Genomic DNA, 14,259 nt, shown 5'->3' with positions numbered 1-14,259 from the left:
AATAGCTTTCTGACTGGTCCCTCTGTCTTGAGTCATAGTCAAGTCCCCCTTCCCACCCTTGAAGCCAAAAGGCAAGTCTAACAACATCATTTTCTTGCTTATCACTCTGTAACGACTTCCCATTCTCCCTAGGCTACAATTAAACTGTTTAATATGATTTACATACACCTTCTTCTAGATCCGGCCCCACTGCTCTTTGCAGCCACTTTCTTGAGTGGCTAAGAGGCCTGATTATGAAGTCAGTCTTCTCTGGGTTCAAATTCTCACTGCAGCATCTTCTAGCTTTGAAACTTGGCCAAAGTTCTGCACCTCTCTGTGCTTCAGTGTTCTCATGTGTAAAATGGAAATAACTCCACCACACACCTCATGGAATCGTAGTGAGGACTGAACAAGTTAACACAGTAAAGTGCTTGGGACCGGGCCTGGCATGTAGTAAGCATTCCAGCAGTGTCAGCTGTTACTTTCATTTTAGTTTCTCCAATCCACTGTTTTCTCCAGCTTCCAGGCCTTTGCATCCCCTGTTGCCTCCATCCAAAACACTCTCTCCAACATCCTGATCACGCTACAAGGTAGTCTGAGGATGCAGGAGGCAGCACCGCCTGGAAACTGCTAAAAAGGCAAGTTCTCAGGCCCCAGCCCAGACCTATTCCATCCGACAATGGGGCAATCCGAGTTTCAACAGTCCCTCCAAGGGATTCTGATGTACACTAAGGCTAGAAAACAAAAGCTTGCACTTACCGTGATAAAGTCTACTGGATGTTTATTCATCTCTACCCTCTGCTAGGTTGTAAGTTCCACAATGGCAGGGATCAGTGTCCATCTTGTTGGTCAGTCTTCACTGGTAGCTCCTTGTAGGTGTTGAAAAATGTGAGCCACCACAAACTGGAATGGAGTAAGCCATACTTTGTAAGTCAGACTACCTACTTGTGTGTTTCCTCTTTGTCTATTGCCCTAAATTCACACGAAGTATTCCCATAGCCTTGCATAAATGTTCCAGTTGGTTCCAGCCCTGAGTCCAGGCTTGGGCTTAAGGCTAAGGGGAAGGAGAGCGCCCGCTGAAGGTGGAGAGGACAAAGGCACGTTGTGGGTAATTTCCCAGGGGAAAGCAGGTGTCCCCAAACCGCACAGGGGCCAAGAGGACCTGGGTTTTCTCCCCCAGCGGAGTTTCTCTCCTTTGTCATCTGTGGAGGAGCCAAGTGTGACTCCACCAGGGAACTGTCCACATTATTAAAACTGCAGATAACTGAGGGGAAAAGGGGCAGTGGGTCCAGGGAAAGGGACACGACTGGGCATGCAACAGAGGTTCAATCTCCCAGCATTCAGACAACCACCTTGTCTTCTGATAAACACTTCTGAGGGAGAGAGCTAGGGGAAAACGACCTCTCTTCCTCGCTCCCTCTCTCACCTCCATTTCTTACTCTCCGTATTCCCCGTATCTCTTCCTACCTACTGCTGAGCCGTCCTCCAGCCCCATCACCTGGTAACAGAACCGCTGGTTCCTGCCCAGCGCACAGGCCAGGGCGCAGGCTGTTTTATTAGCGATGGTGGTTAACGACTGCTTCGCTACAGAGGGCCCGAGACCCTAAGGGTCTCATCAGTAGTGATGGGGACGCTGATAGTGAGCTCCCATCGCTGGAGGAGGCCAGGGCGCTGGCGAAGGGCGGAGGGGCGGTCGCGCCCGAGGGCTCCCGGCGCCGGCTCCCGCACAGCCCGAGGCGGAGCTCTGCTCTCGGCCGCCGCAGGCTCGGCCCCGGCGTCCCCGTGGTCGGGGCTGCGCCCCTCTGCGGACGCCCGGAGACCCTCCACCGCCGGCTGTGCGCGTTGGAGGCATGGCGCTGGGGGCGGCGGCGCCGGGGCTGGAGGTGCCCCCGCAACACGAGCAGGTACCGGGCGCGGGCGCAGGCCGGGGGACCCGGGGCCAGGGTCTCGAGGCTCACGCTGGGGTTGAGCGGGCCTCACAGACAGGTCTTCAAGACCCTCGCTCCTGCCGGGTGTGAACCCGCCGGGGATGGAGAGGCGGATGACCTTCTGGAAGGTGCTCGTAGCTTCGCCTCATCCAGTCCCACCCCAGGGGAGCCGAACTCCTCTCCATTTCTTTCTCTCCTTATTCGCCTCCCTCTCCTCCTCCTCTTCCTATTTCCCTCCTCCTCCTTTCTCCTCCCTCCTTCCTTCTCTTTCTCCCCACTCAACTTTGTCTCTTCCTGGATGCGGTTTATCCGGCTCATCGCCGTCCATCCCCGGCCGTCCATACTGGCTGTCCCCCTCCTCCTCGCTGGAGGGCCCAGGTGAAGGCCTGGGCATTGGAGGAGGACAGCTGAGGGATGCCGGGTATACATCGGCTTGACTCTGTGGTTCTCAAGCTGGAGCGTGCTTCAGAACCACTCGGAGGGCTAGTTAAAACGCAGATCGCTGGCTCTGCCCCCAGGGTTTCTAATTCCTCACCTCCCGGATGGAGCCTGATCGTTTGCAAGTCTAACTAGTTCCCGGGAGGTGCTGCTGCCCGAGCTTTCAAAACCACCGGCCTACCACTTTCTTCCTCCCGCTGGGGGTGATTTCAAACCCAATCATTACTTTGTTTTTCATTCATAGGACATTTCTTAGGCCCTGACCAGGTACCAGGAGCTGTGCTACACATGGGGGAGCAGGGGAGGCGGCGTTGCAATTAGAGGTGGACCTTTCCTCTGCAAGCTTACGTCCTGGAAGGAAAATAAAACAAGTACAAAAATAACTCATAGAGGGTAGGAAGAGATTACTGTCCCCAAAACAGGTCCAGGTGAAGCTTTGTAGGATTTTTAAGAAGCTACAGATTGCCCCTGGCGGGGGGGGGGCGGGGGGGGGGGAGGGCAAGGCTGATGGTGGGGGTGGCGTTTGAGCTGGGCCGTGGAGGATGGGTGAGACCTGGCCATGTGGTGATGAGGGGCAATGAGAATTCCAGATGGAGGGAACAGCAGTACCAGATTGCTTGGAGGTGAAAAAAATTGTTGGGGTTGGGGGCGGTGACCATGGGGAAAGGCAGAGACGGGGATGTTCACTCTGACTGGCAGAAATCCTGGGTTCCTGAAAGCTTGTAGTGAAAGATAAGGATGTGCTAGGCTGTGGGTGGCCTTGGGTACCAGACTGTACATTTGGGATTTAATCTCTAGAATGGGAGAAGCTGTAAGGAAACTCCATGGCTTCCTTTCTGGGTTCAAACCCAGATCATCCAAAGGGCCTATGGATGGAGAGCTCCGCACACTGGGAGGGGCAGAAGTGTCACTTTTGCTGCTGATGTTTGCTCTCCCGTAAGGCTGACGTCACTGCCTTGCCCACTGTCCTCAGGAGGCGTGGTCCCTCCGTTAACTCTGCCCTGGGAGGGACTCACAGCTATTCCCGTAAACCCCCTAGCAAGGCTGTGTGGTCCTGGGACCAGCAGCCAAAAAGTGTCACCTGGGAGCCCATGAGAAATGCAGAGTCTCAGTCCCCAACCCAGACCAACTGAATTAAAATCTGCATTTTAACCAGACCCCAAGTGATTGCACATCAAAGTTTGAGCAGTGCTGGTTTAAACTTTACAAGACATGAGGATAATCAAAGAAAAATAGATATGGTTGCTGACCACCCCATAAAAGTTGACTGACCACCCTATGTGTGATAGCACCCCCTCACTCTAAACCTCAGTCTATTTTATTTTCCTTCCTCATCCTTACTGCCACCTGAAGCATGTCTGTCTATTTGTGTATCACCTTGGATGGAGCTCCAGGAGATCGGGCACTTGATCTGCTTTGCAGCTACTATATTTCCAGCACCTAGAACAGAGTCTGGCAAATGTCAGGCCCTCATTAAATGTTTATTGAATGAATGAGCATACAACCTCATGATCTGGGACACGAGTCTACCCAGCTCCCCGTGTACCTCTTTATGGCAGACACTGTCTCCCTATTCCCCATCCTCCCCCTCCCCAGCTGCACCCCATGGGGTCCACTGAGCCAGCTGCACCCTGTGTACTTGTGACACTCCTCCAATTTGGGGCGCAAGAGAGGAGAGAGCGTGGATTCAGCAGTTCCCTCTTCTGCTTGTCTGAGGCCAGCTTTTCAGGCTCTGATTCCTGCCCCTCCCCCCCCCCAAAGGACCCATCTCTGCCCCCAAACTGCAAAACTGCTCTCTGCCTTGGGGTGGGGCATACACAGCAGCCCTCCCCTGCTCTTCATCCATGGGAGTTTTGCCCTTGCCCTGTAACGTGAATTTCGTGTCTCTGAACACAACACTCCAAACCTAACATCCTTACCTCCCGCTGACGTGTGTCCCAGGGACATCAGTGTTTTACTGGTCTGGTTTGGTCCTCTTTTTAGCAAGATTTTTCTAACAGATGGATTTTTGCGAGGGAAGAGTTGAAAGTGGGGAAATCAGCTTGGAGTCAGCAGTTCAGGTGAGAAATGATGAGGGCCGGAAGCAGGAGGCTGGCCGTTTTCAAAGATATTGATCGACTGTGTGGTGTACCAGACAGGAGGGATTCAGGGTTGGGTAAGGCCCAGCCCTGCCCTCCTACATACTCAGACAAGTAAATAAACCATCAATAACCGTGCGTTGTGGTAACAGTGGGCCTACTGGAGGGGCCTAACCCAAAGGGCTTCCTGGAGGAAGTGGAGTCGAAGGCAACCCCAGAGGGAGGCTGCGGGTGGAGGAAAAGCATTCAGGGGACTGGAAAGTTCTGCTTGGCTGGAGCAGAGGGTGTAAAGGGGCAGTGGAGAGAAATGAGGCTGAAAAGTGACACAGTGTCTTTTGAGCCATGTTAACGACAAGGGCAGCTTGGATTTTAAGCAGGGGGATGATAATATGATCAGTTTGCTTTTAGTAGGATCACCCTCACTGTTTGAAGCGGGAAAAAGAGTGAAGGCAAGGGCCCCTGGGAGGAGGGGAACACGCTGAACTCCTGGGCCCATCTCTCCTCAGGCTCAGAGAGGCTTTCCCTTCGCGCCCAATCTAAAGAGTCATAGCCCCTCCCCCGCCGGTTATTCTTTATCCCACATTCTCTTTAGTTTCCTCAGAATTTACCACATTAGGTAATTGTTTTCTTCACTTGTTTATTGTCCATACTTCCTCTAGAGCACAAGGCTCAATTCATGAGAACAGGAAACTTGTCTGTCTTAATAACCTTTATGGTATGCCAGCTTCTACCTCAGTGCCTGGCACCCAGGAGGAAGTCCATAAAGATGTGTGGAATGGATGGCATAGAGGCCATCGAGGTGAAAAGAAGTGGTTTGCAAGGAGGGTAAAGGGTCTGAGGTGGAGGATTAGGGTCAAGAATGGTGCCCCAGATTCCTGCTTTGAGCCATTGGATGGATGGGATGTGGGGCTACTGAGTGAGATGGGGCCACCGAAATGGGAGCACTTTGAGGGACAATTAATATGTTCACTTGCGGGCGGGTTGAGTTCATGTGTCTGAGGGACATCCAAGTGGAGGTATGTAGGAGACACTTAGAAGAATCTAGATCTCAAAAGTGAGATTTGGCCAGCTGAAAGGAGAAGGAAGGTAAATAGGAATGATGATGCAGGGATTAGAAAAAAGGACTTGGCAACTGATAGACAAGAAGAAGAAAGGAAAGGGCAGAGTGAAAAATGAGTGATTAATTTCTCTTAAGTGACATATGCTTCTGAGGAATATATTCAACATAGACAAGTATAAAAAAGGAGTGAATATCCCAAGATACATCACACCCATGGATCATTCCTGGTAACGTTTTGGTAACCATTCTGGATATCTCTCTCTTCCAGATGTCTCTTTATTCTTTATTCTGTATAACTGTACATTTACATACATTTACATTGATGGGCTCATTGTATACACGACTGCTTTTGCAGCATGCTTTTTCTCTTAACAATATATCATGGAAATATTTCTACATCAATAAATGTGGATCTGCATGATCATTTTAAAGAGCCACATAGATTTCTTTTGTGTGGATATTATAACTCATTAACCAGTCTCCCATGGGTTGACAGGTAGATTGTTGCCAATTTTTCAATATTCTAAACAAAACTGTGTGAACACCTGTGTCATCCTTCCTTGTGTATCTGCTCTTCATTTCCTGAGAGAATATTCCTAGAATATTCTACAGTAGAACAAACACTTAAAATTTTGACATGTCTTGCCAAATTTCTCTCCAGAGAAACGGTCTTAATGTACACCCACACCTGAAGTGCACAAAGAGCCCGTTTTACCTCATCAGCACTGGCTGCCAAACGTTTTTCCCCTTGTCATCTTTTTACGAGAAAATTATACCGCATTGCTGTGGAAATTTTTTCTTTTTAGTGCTAATTTTTATTGAAATTATGTACATCCACAATTTAAAGAGTCAAATAGTTCTACAAGACGAAAAAACAGCAGCCCCACTCCCACTCCACCCGTCTCCATTCCTGATTTCCATTCCCTAGAGGCAATGCCTTTCAATTCTTTGAGCCATTTTTTCTAGTATATGCTCCATATGTTAAATAATACAATTGTGTAATATTTCTTGATTTTTAGTCAATGGTATTATGTATTGATTCTCTGCTGTGGAAGATAAGAACTAAACTAACACCACTCCGTCCACTCTATCCTACTGCCACTGCTGCCCCTTCTTCCATCTTCTCAGTTTAGTTATAGCACAAGTTGTGGCTGTCTTTATCCACTGCTTACATTACTGTATCTATTTGCGTATTTCAATTTCCTTAGTTTTCTGTGTACCACTCATCTTCTCATCCCCAAACCCCCTGCTGGAACAGCACATATCTTCTCAATACGTTGGAACACACTGGCTGATCTCTCAGCTTCATCTTTTTCTTGGAGATGCACTTGGCGAAACCACCTGTGCCCCTGGTCCAGCCGGGATGCCTGCACCTTCCGTCTACTGCCTAGACATCCATCCTGGATGCCCCTCCACTCTCCCTGGGGAGTTCTTTCACCCAGAAGGGAGTGTCCTGGTTGTACTCCTCTTTCCTGCATCTCCTGTTTCTCTCTTTCTCAGTTTACTCTGTTTGAGTGGAGCTCATCCTCTGGGAGCCTCCTGGACAGCACTTGTAGGAGGTAAATGTTTTTGAAATTTTGCATTTCTATAAATGTCTTTATTCTGCCTCCAAACTTGATTGGTAGTTTGTCTATACAAATAATTTTCCTTTGGAAATTTGAACACTTTGTTCTGCTGTCTTGTAACGTGTGGAGCTGCTGTTCCAAAGTCCAGTGCTGTTCTGAGTCTTGATCCTGTGCATATGACCTGTATTTTCTCTCTGGAAAGGCTTTTCCTTTTGAACCTACGATTTTCTAATTTCATGTTGATGTGCCTTGATGTGGGTCTTTTTTCATCCTTTGTGCTGGGCAGCTGGTAAGTCCTCTCATTTGAAAGCAGGTGTCTTTCAGTTCTTGGGAATTTTCTTGTGTAATTTCTTGTAAATTTCCTGTTATCAATTGTCTCTACTCTCCTGTTCTGGAACTCCTATTTTTGGACATGAGACTTCCTGGCCAGATTGTCTAATTTTCTTATATTTCTCTCCTATTTTCCATCTCTTTGGGGTTTTTTTATTCTTTCTGAGGGAGTTTGTCAATTTATCTTCAACCTTTCCATTAGATTTTTTATTTCCATTCTCATATTTTTCTTTTCTAAGAGCTTTTCTTTGTTTCTGTATATTTTTTAAAGCATGGTGTTCATGTCATCATGGATGCATAACTCTTGCCTGTGTCAAACATCTAGTGATCTTTAGCCATCTGCTTGTATTTAAGAGAAGACACTAAAACACTGTTCGGAAGCTCTTGTGAATGGGGAGAGCTTGTTGACAGGCTGGCCGCACTAGAGGGTGACCCAGCTGGGCCTTTTCGTAGGGAGAACACTGACGATCCATATCCGTACGTCTTTTCTCTTGGCCTGGATGGCTTCCCCAGAGAGAAATCCACTGGTCTTCTGTGTGCAAGGGGTATGTCTGGCTGCCAGTATTCCCAGCCAACTAGGCAGGCCTGCCTCTACTAGGCCCAGGATGAGAGTACAAATAAAGGCCCACATGCCACATGTCTAAAGATCATAAAACAAGCTGCTCTGAAAGCACTGTCTGCAGGTCCACCCGTGACATGCAGCCTGCTTGACTCAGAGGCTGTAAGAGGCCATGCTCTTCCCATGCAGCCTGCTGCCTGCAGACCTGAGTGTAGCAGGGGTCTGCTGGGCCTGGAGGGGTGGTAGTTTGGATGTGTATGTGTTAGTTTCCCAGGTCTGCCAAAACAAGAGAAATTTATTCCTTCACAGTTCTGGAGGCCAGAAGTCCAAAATCTAGGTGTTGTCAGGGCCGCGCTCCCTCCAAAGACTCTAGGGGAGTATCCTTCCTTGCCTCTTCCAGCTTTGGGTGCCTCCAGGTGTTCCTGGGCTTGTGGCTGCAAATCTCCAATCTCTGCCTCTGTCTTCACATGATCTTCTCTTCTGTGATTCTCCTCTGTGCCTGTGTGTCTCTGGGTGTCAAATCTCCCAGTGACTTTCTCTGATAAGGACACTAGTCATTGGATGCAGGGCCCACCCTAAATCCAAGATGATCCCATCCCAAGATCCTTAACTTGCTTACATCTGCAAAGACCCTATTTCCAAATAAAGTCACAGTCTCAGGTACCAGGGGTCAGGACTTGGATGCATCTTTTGAGGGGACACAATTCAACCCACTACAGTGCCTACACCAGGGACGACAACTGATCCCATAGGACTCCCCAAGGTCCCTGGTAGGTAGCTCCCCTGCTGCACGCTTCACTTCTCAAACTCAGGATTTCTAGACAGTTCTTAGCTGTTCCCAAATGACCCTACCACAGTGGAGGGAAGAGAGGCAGCGCAGTGATGAGGGAATACCCGTCTGCCTTCACCTGCTTTGGATGGTTTGAGGGGGCCAAATGTAAAAACTCCATCTCTGATTTCCCAGAGCACAGGCTGTGCTTTTTCTCCTCTCCTTCTCCTCTAATCCACCTGGGGTGTGTCAGCCCCACATCCTTCCTGTCCAGGCAATTTCTACTCAGTTACCAAACTTTCAAAATATTTTCATAAGAGATAGAAAAGACAAAAAATAAAGTTTTTGTGTTTCCAATTTGAGATGCACAGAGCCTTCTAAAGCAGGGCAGAGGCCCTGGGGCCTGATCTCGGGGTGACCTGCCACTGAGGGACCGGGCTGGGGCTCTCTCCCTTCAGATGAGGACTTTCGATGTGGTCTAGCCCTGCTGTGTGTGCCTGGTGCCTCTGAGCCCCACTAGAATTCTACCAGGGTTGGGATCGCAGTCTTAAACCGACTTTCAGCTGAACCTTCTATTGGCAACCCCACTTGCACCCCCACTTCCAGAGTGCTAAGACCCCTCAGTCTCTCAGCCCTCCCAAGGGTCTTAGCACAATCAGCCTGCTTTCATGAAGGTTTTTACACAGTTATTCCTAGTGAGCTGAACATCTTTCCATAAATGGATTAGTCACGTGTATTTCCTCTTTTGTGACTTTCTTGTTCACATACTTTGCCCTTTGGAAGGGTCCATCTCTTTTATTTAAATTATAAAATTTTATTTAGGTTATTAACTTCTTGCCTCTCACGTATATTGTATTTTCCCCAGTTTAATTTGTCTTTCAAATATAGGTGATTATAATGTATTTGATTTTTATGTCCTCAAAATCTGTCAGTTTTTTTACTTTATAATTTCTAGGCTCGACATCATACTTAGAAATGACTTCTCCACCACATGATTCTTAAATTGCTTACCCACATTTTCTTCTAGTACTTTCAAGATTTTCTTTTTTGCATTTAAATATGTGATCCATCTAGAATTTATTTTCAAGTGAGGAATTAGGACTGAATCCAGCTTTCTGTTTTTTCCAAATGCCTAGCCAATTGTCTCAGCACCATTTATTGAACAATCCATTTTTTCCTCATTGATTTGAAGTGACTCATTTATCACGTGTTCTTGGGTCTATTCACAGAACAGAGTCTGTGTTCTGTTCATTCATCTCTCTTGTTATCCCTGGGCCAATACTGCTTTCAGTTAATTTCTGTGGATTTCAGTGTCTGGTAAGCCAAGCTCCCAGTCTTTATTATTTTTCTTCTGAATTTCCTGACTATCTTTATATGCTTACCCTTCCAGATGAATTTTAATGTCATTTTAGTTTCCAAAATACATCTTCTTAAGATTTTGAATGGGCTTACGTAATAATATATCAGGAAAAATTGTCAAAAAGTAGACTCCACCCCAGAAAAAAATATTGTACAATAAGGAACTATTACTAAAAAAGAGATGTCCCTAAGAGTGTCACCACGACCACCACCACCACCACCTTCATCATAGTTTGTTTTTTCCTTAGGAAATAAGAGTATTGTTTCAATATCACTTGATCTAAGGAAGTTCTTACTTGTATTTAGCAGAAATCTTTTCAGCCACAATTTCCACTCCCTAAGCTTTCCTGGTCTTCAGTAGAATAATTTATCATGCTTCATTAAAATGACTTGAAATCTGGTGGATAGTTACTCATTTGTGCCCAGGGTTATTGCTAGTAAAAGGCAAAGGGAGTGTTTCTTCTCAACTTAACTAAAAACCCAGTTCCCTGTTTTAAGTTGACTTTAACAAGAAGCACTGTGAACCTGAAGATCGTGAACAGCAAAATGAGGAGGACCCGGGAGTCCTGTAGATTAGAGCTTTTATTGAGATAATTGGCCCTTGGATGAAGCATTTTCCTACAAAACTCTCTTATAGTGTCTTATTTATACTCATTGCCCAGTGAAGTAGACAAGAGGAGCTCTTACATCAATCTCCAGTTTCTAATAAGGAAATGAAGACAGACATAGGTTAGTGTTGTGCCCAAGGTCACCCAAGGAACCAGTCAGCTCAGTGTTCCGTGCTGGGTGGTGCTGGGTGGCTACATGGCTCAGGGCTTCAAACCCATGCAATGTCTTCTCCCTCAAAGCAGCAGTTAGCAGAGAGGGACCTATCAGACAAAGGAGGGGACTAGGGTATTGCTGCTCTCTGAGGGTTGCCACTAAGGCTTTGCTCCTGGAAGGCTGCATTTGAGCCTAGTTTCTATGACCTCCATTGGAATATCAGGGACCACCAGGTGGGATCACCCAGGGGCAGGGAGCCATGGAGAAGCTGCCAGCATCACCTGATGCCACCCACTTTCTCTGTCTTTCCTGGCATCATCCAGCAAGCCCTGGCACATGTTGCCTAAGCCTCTACTTCGCTGTGTCATCCGGAGCTTTGTTCTCTCTTTTGAGGGAACCCCTCGAGCCTCTGACAGAAGCACAGATTTTAATATGGAACCTGTTTACGTCAAATCAGAAATCCCGGACTAAACTATGGATGGCATTGTTTCTTTCCATCTGCCAGAACTGCTTATGCCATTTGAAGAAAAAAATCTAGTTAATATCAGATTTGTGTAACAAAGGTTTTATTTGTCTTCCCTTCTTTGCCATCATTGGGGAGTTTAGCTTTTAACACTACAGGACTAGGGATTAAGCTATCTGTGCTCTCCATGAAAGTTATAAGATTATGTCTTTCCAATGATTGGCTTTAAAAGTTTCAAATGACAAAATGTAGTGGATTAGCAGTGATCGAGGGACGATATAGCATGTGGGTACACTCAGTAGGTCGTCCCAAAGCACTTCCTGGGGATGGTCTCTGTGCTCTCCAGCTCATTCTGCAAGGGCAAGGCCAGATTACCCCCTTCCCTGGGGCCAGGCTTTAAATTAAATTAAATTAACAGGAGGACATAAAAATCCTCCAACTAAGTAGAGCCTCTAGTCAGTTCCATTTCTAAAATCTTGAACTTGAAAATGATATTTACTTGTTGGCATCATTTAAGATACCAGCAAAACAGATGTTTTTTAGGGGTTCTCAGATTGACACATCATATCCCAGAAGCCAGGGTGACACTGCTTATTGGGAACCCACACTGTACAACGTTGACTGAATTGCCAAACAGAAACCGCAGGAATGGAGCCTTGTCTGGTTCTCTGATCTAGGAGCAGAATCAAATATTTATGAATGGTGAGCTGATTACTGTTTTGTTTTGGAGTGTGTGTGCTTTAATTCCTTAAGCAAATATATTATTAGGGCTTTCATCCTAAATTATTCCAGTCCTAGGAAACATCACTGTTTTTCATGGTCTGGGTTCCCCATGTAATGCTGTAAAATACAAGCTAAGAAAACAAAGAAATTTTGAGAAGAGCTCTGTCTATGTTTTTCAGATTTCTCACACAAAACTTTCTGCGGATGATGAGTGGAAGTAAGTGATTAGTTTTCTTTTTATAGCTGTTATAGTAAAATTAGATTTCCATCTTAACAGTTTAACTTAAATGAAGCCATCAGTTTGTTTGTAAATTTCCCAGGATAAAGAAGGTGGGTTAGCATAGCCATGCGCGCACAAAGATATAGACCAAAACCACAAGGATTCCATCTGTTTTCTACAGTGTGTTCTATACAATCCCACAAAGCTAGATTGTATGTCCTTCGAAATAGGGCAGTGTCGAGTTAGTATTTGTGTTAGGCACAAGATACATCAGGTTTTCTTTATATGCTGTTTCCCCTGTGTCCTGTACCTACTGCAGAGGCATTGGGCCCCTGTGGGCACCAAATGAAATGAAATAAAAATGCAAAGTTCCTCTTTTTTGCATTATGGTCATCAATTATGAGTGTATTCCTAATCAAGATGGGAAATACTTATTACATTTGTATACTACTTTCTACTTTCCAAAGTACTTCCACACAGGTTAACCATTTGAGATGCATTTTCATTAGATATACACAAAATAGATTAATGTCATAAGGCAAATTTCGTTTTATATCTATGCAAGTCCTGTTTTAGACTGATGATAAATTCACACTTCTATCTACATCGCCAAAATTGAAAGCCTGTTTGTTACATAGAATATGAAATAGTTGTTTTGGATTTGGGGCTGTAAAAACTATAACTAAATTCTTATACCCTTTTATTTTTCTTCATTTCCCATTGCTTCAGAGGAATGAGTGTATCTTTTAAAGAGGTTCTGGAAATGATTCTCATCTTCTAAGCTCAGCTAGGAGAATAATAGCCATGTGATGTTTTTTAGCTTGCTTACCTGATGTGAACTTTACCTTCTTCGTTTGATAAATGCAGGGGTTTCAGCTCTGACATTCTAAGATTCCGTCTCAGAGAAGCTGAGCTACAGCAGGAATATTTACGAGGCTCTGCAGGCCCATTTCTGTGTATTCTCCAGCAGGGGGCACCCCTGGGATTCAGATGGGGCCCTTTTCTGAAACTTTCCACACTTCTCGGCTCTTCAGAGTAGTTGTAGAAATGCTGTTAAAGCGGGAGAACCCAACCCAGATACCCAACAAGCGCCTTTAAAGAATCACAGTGTTGTGGCACAGAATATTTCTCCGCAGTGTTTTCTGATTAATACACTAGCTAAGTGCATACTGTAACCAGTCGTAAGTGGACATTTTAAGAGATTTAGTGACTGATGGTGCCCCATTGAGGGTGAAAGATAATGCTAACCAATATTTATAAAGTAATTAGTTGGCAGCATTTATCGTTCTTCCCCCTTTTCCCTAATCTTGACCCTGGACCTCTTTCGCTCCGGGCCAGTGATTCTCAATCACATGAGGAATCACATGAGTTGAGAATCACATGAGGACCTTTAAAAAGTACGGATGCCTAGAGCCCGTCCTGGAAAGCTTTGTCCGTTTACCAGGGCTGCCATAATGAAATACCACAGAGTGGGCAGCTTAAACAGCAGAAATGTATTCTCTCATAGTTCTGCAGGCTGGAAGTCCAAGATTAAGGTGTCAGCAGGCTTTGGTTTCTTCTGTGGCCTTTTTCCTTGGCCTGCAGATGGCCAGCTGCTCACTGTGTCTTCCCATGGTCTTCCCTCTGTGTGAGTCTGCGCCCTAATCTCTTCGTATAAGGACACCAGTCACCACCCACACGACCTCGTTTTACCTTGATCACCTTTTTAAAGTCCCTATCTCCAAATACAGTCACATTCTGAGGTTCTGGGGGTTAGGACTTCAACATATGGATTTGGGAGGGGACACAAGTCAGCCCATAAAACCCAGCAATGGTCCTTTAAATGAGGTACAGCTTGGGCGCTGGGATTTTTAAAAGCTCCCCGGTGATTTCCAATTTACAGCCAAGGTCAAGAACCACGGCTCTAGGCTTTCCTCAAGGCTTCTTATGCTTTGGAAGTTAAACCAGATGATAGACTATTTTAGTGGTTTTTCTCTACCATTGTGCAGAAAGTAAGAGTCCAACGAAAAATGGAAACATTCCACCA

The 14,259-nt window shown here is 46.1% G+C and overlaps 2 protein-coding genes across 13 annotated transcripts in view; one reads left to right on the top strand and one right to left on the bottom strand.

The window, feature by feature from the left end:
• TLR2 (toll like receptor 2) overlaps window positions 1–14,259 on the bottom strand; it is an 81,932-nt gene that overhangs the window by 24,022 nt on the left and 43,651 nt on the right. For 3 of the 6 annotated variants that reach the window (XR_011501967.1, XR_011501966.1, XR_011501969.1), the window contains exon 2: window positions 739–882. The gene's annotated coding sequence lies outside the window, so the exon portion shown is untranslated. Of the gene's footprint in view, window positions 1–738; window positions 883–1,446; window positions 1,603–2,190; window positions 2,612–14,259 lie in introns of those variants that run through there. The other 3 variants (XR_006525545.2, XR_011501968.1, XR_006525546.2) reach the window with 3 other exon arrangements.
• RNF175 (ring finger protein 175) overlaps window positions 1,604–14,259 on the top strand; it is a 44,664-nt gene continuing 32,008 nt past the window's right edge. For 3 of the 7 annotated variants that reach the window (XM_070504939.1, XM_070504938.1, XM_070504941.1), the window contains exon 1: window positions 1,604–1,883. In XM_070504939.1, coding sequence (XP_070361040.1) covers window positions 1,604–1,883 — 280 coding nt within the window. Of the gene's footprint in view, window positions 1,884–5,558; window positions 12,231–14,259 lie in introns of those variants that run through there. The other 4 variants (XM_014826674.3, XM_044767080.2, XM_070504942.1 and 1 more) reach the window with 3 other exon arrangements.

Source organism: Equus asinus, chromosome 3 (assembly GCF_041296235.1).
Source record: "Equus asinus isolate D_3611 breed Donkey chromosome 3, EquAss-T2T_v2, whole genome shotgun sequence".
NCBI lineage: Eukaryota > Metazoa > Chordata > Mammalia > Perissodactyla > Equidae > Equus > Equus asinus.
This window is presented reverse-complemented; position numbering and strand designations above follow the sequence as displayed.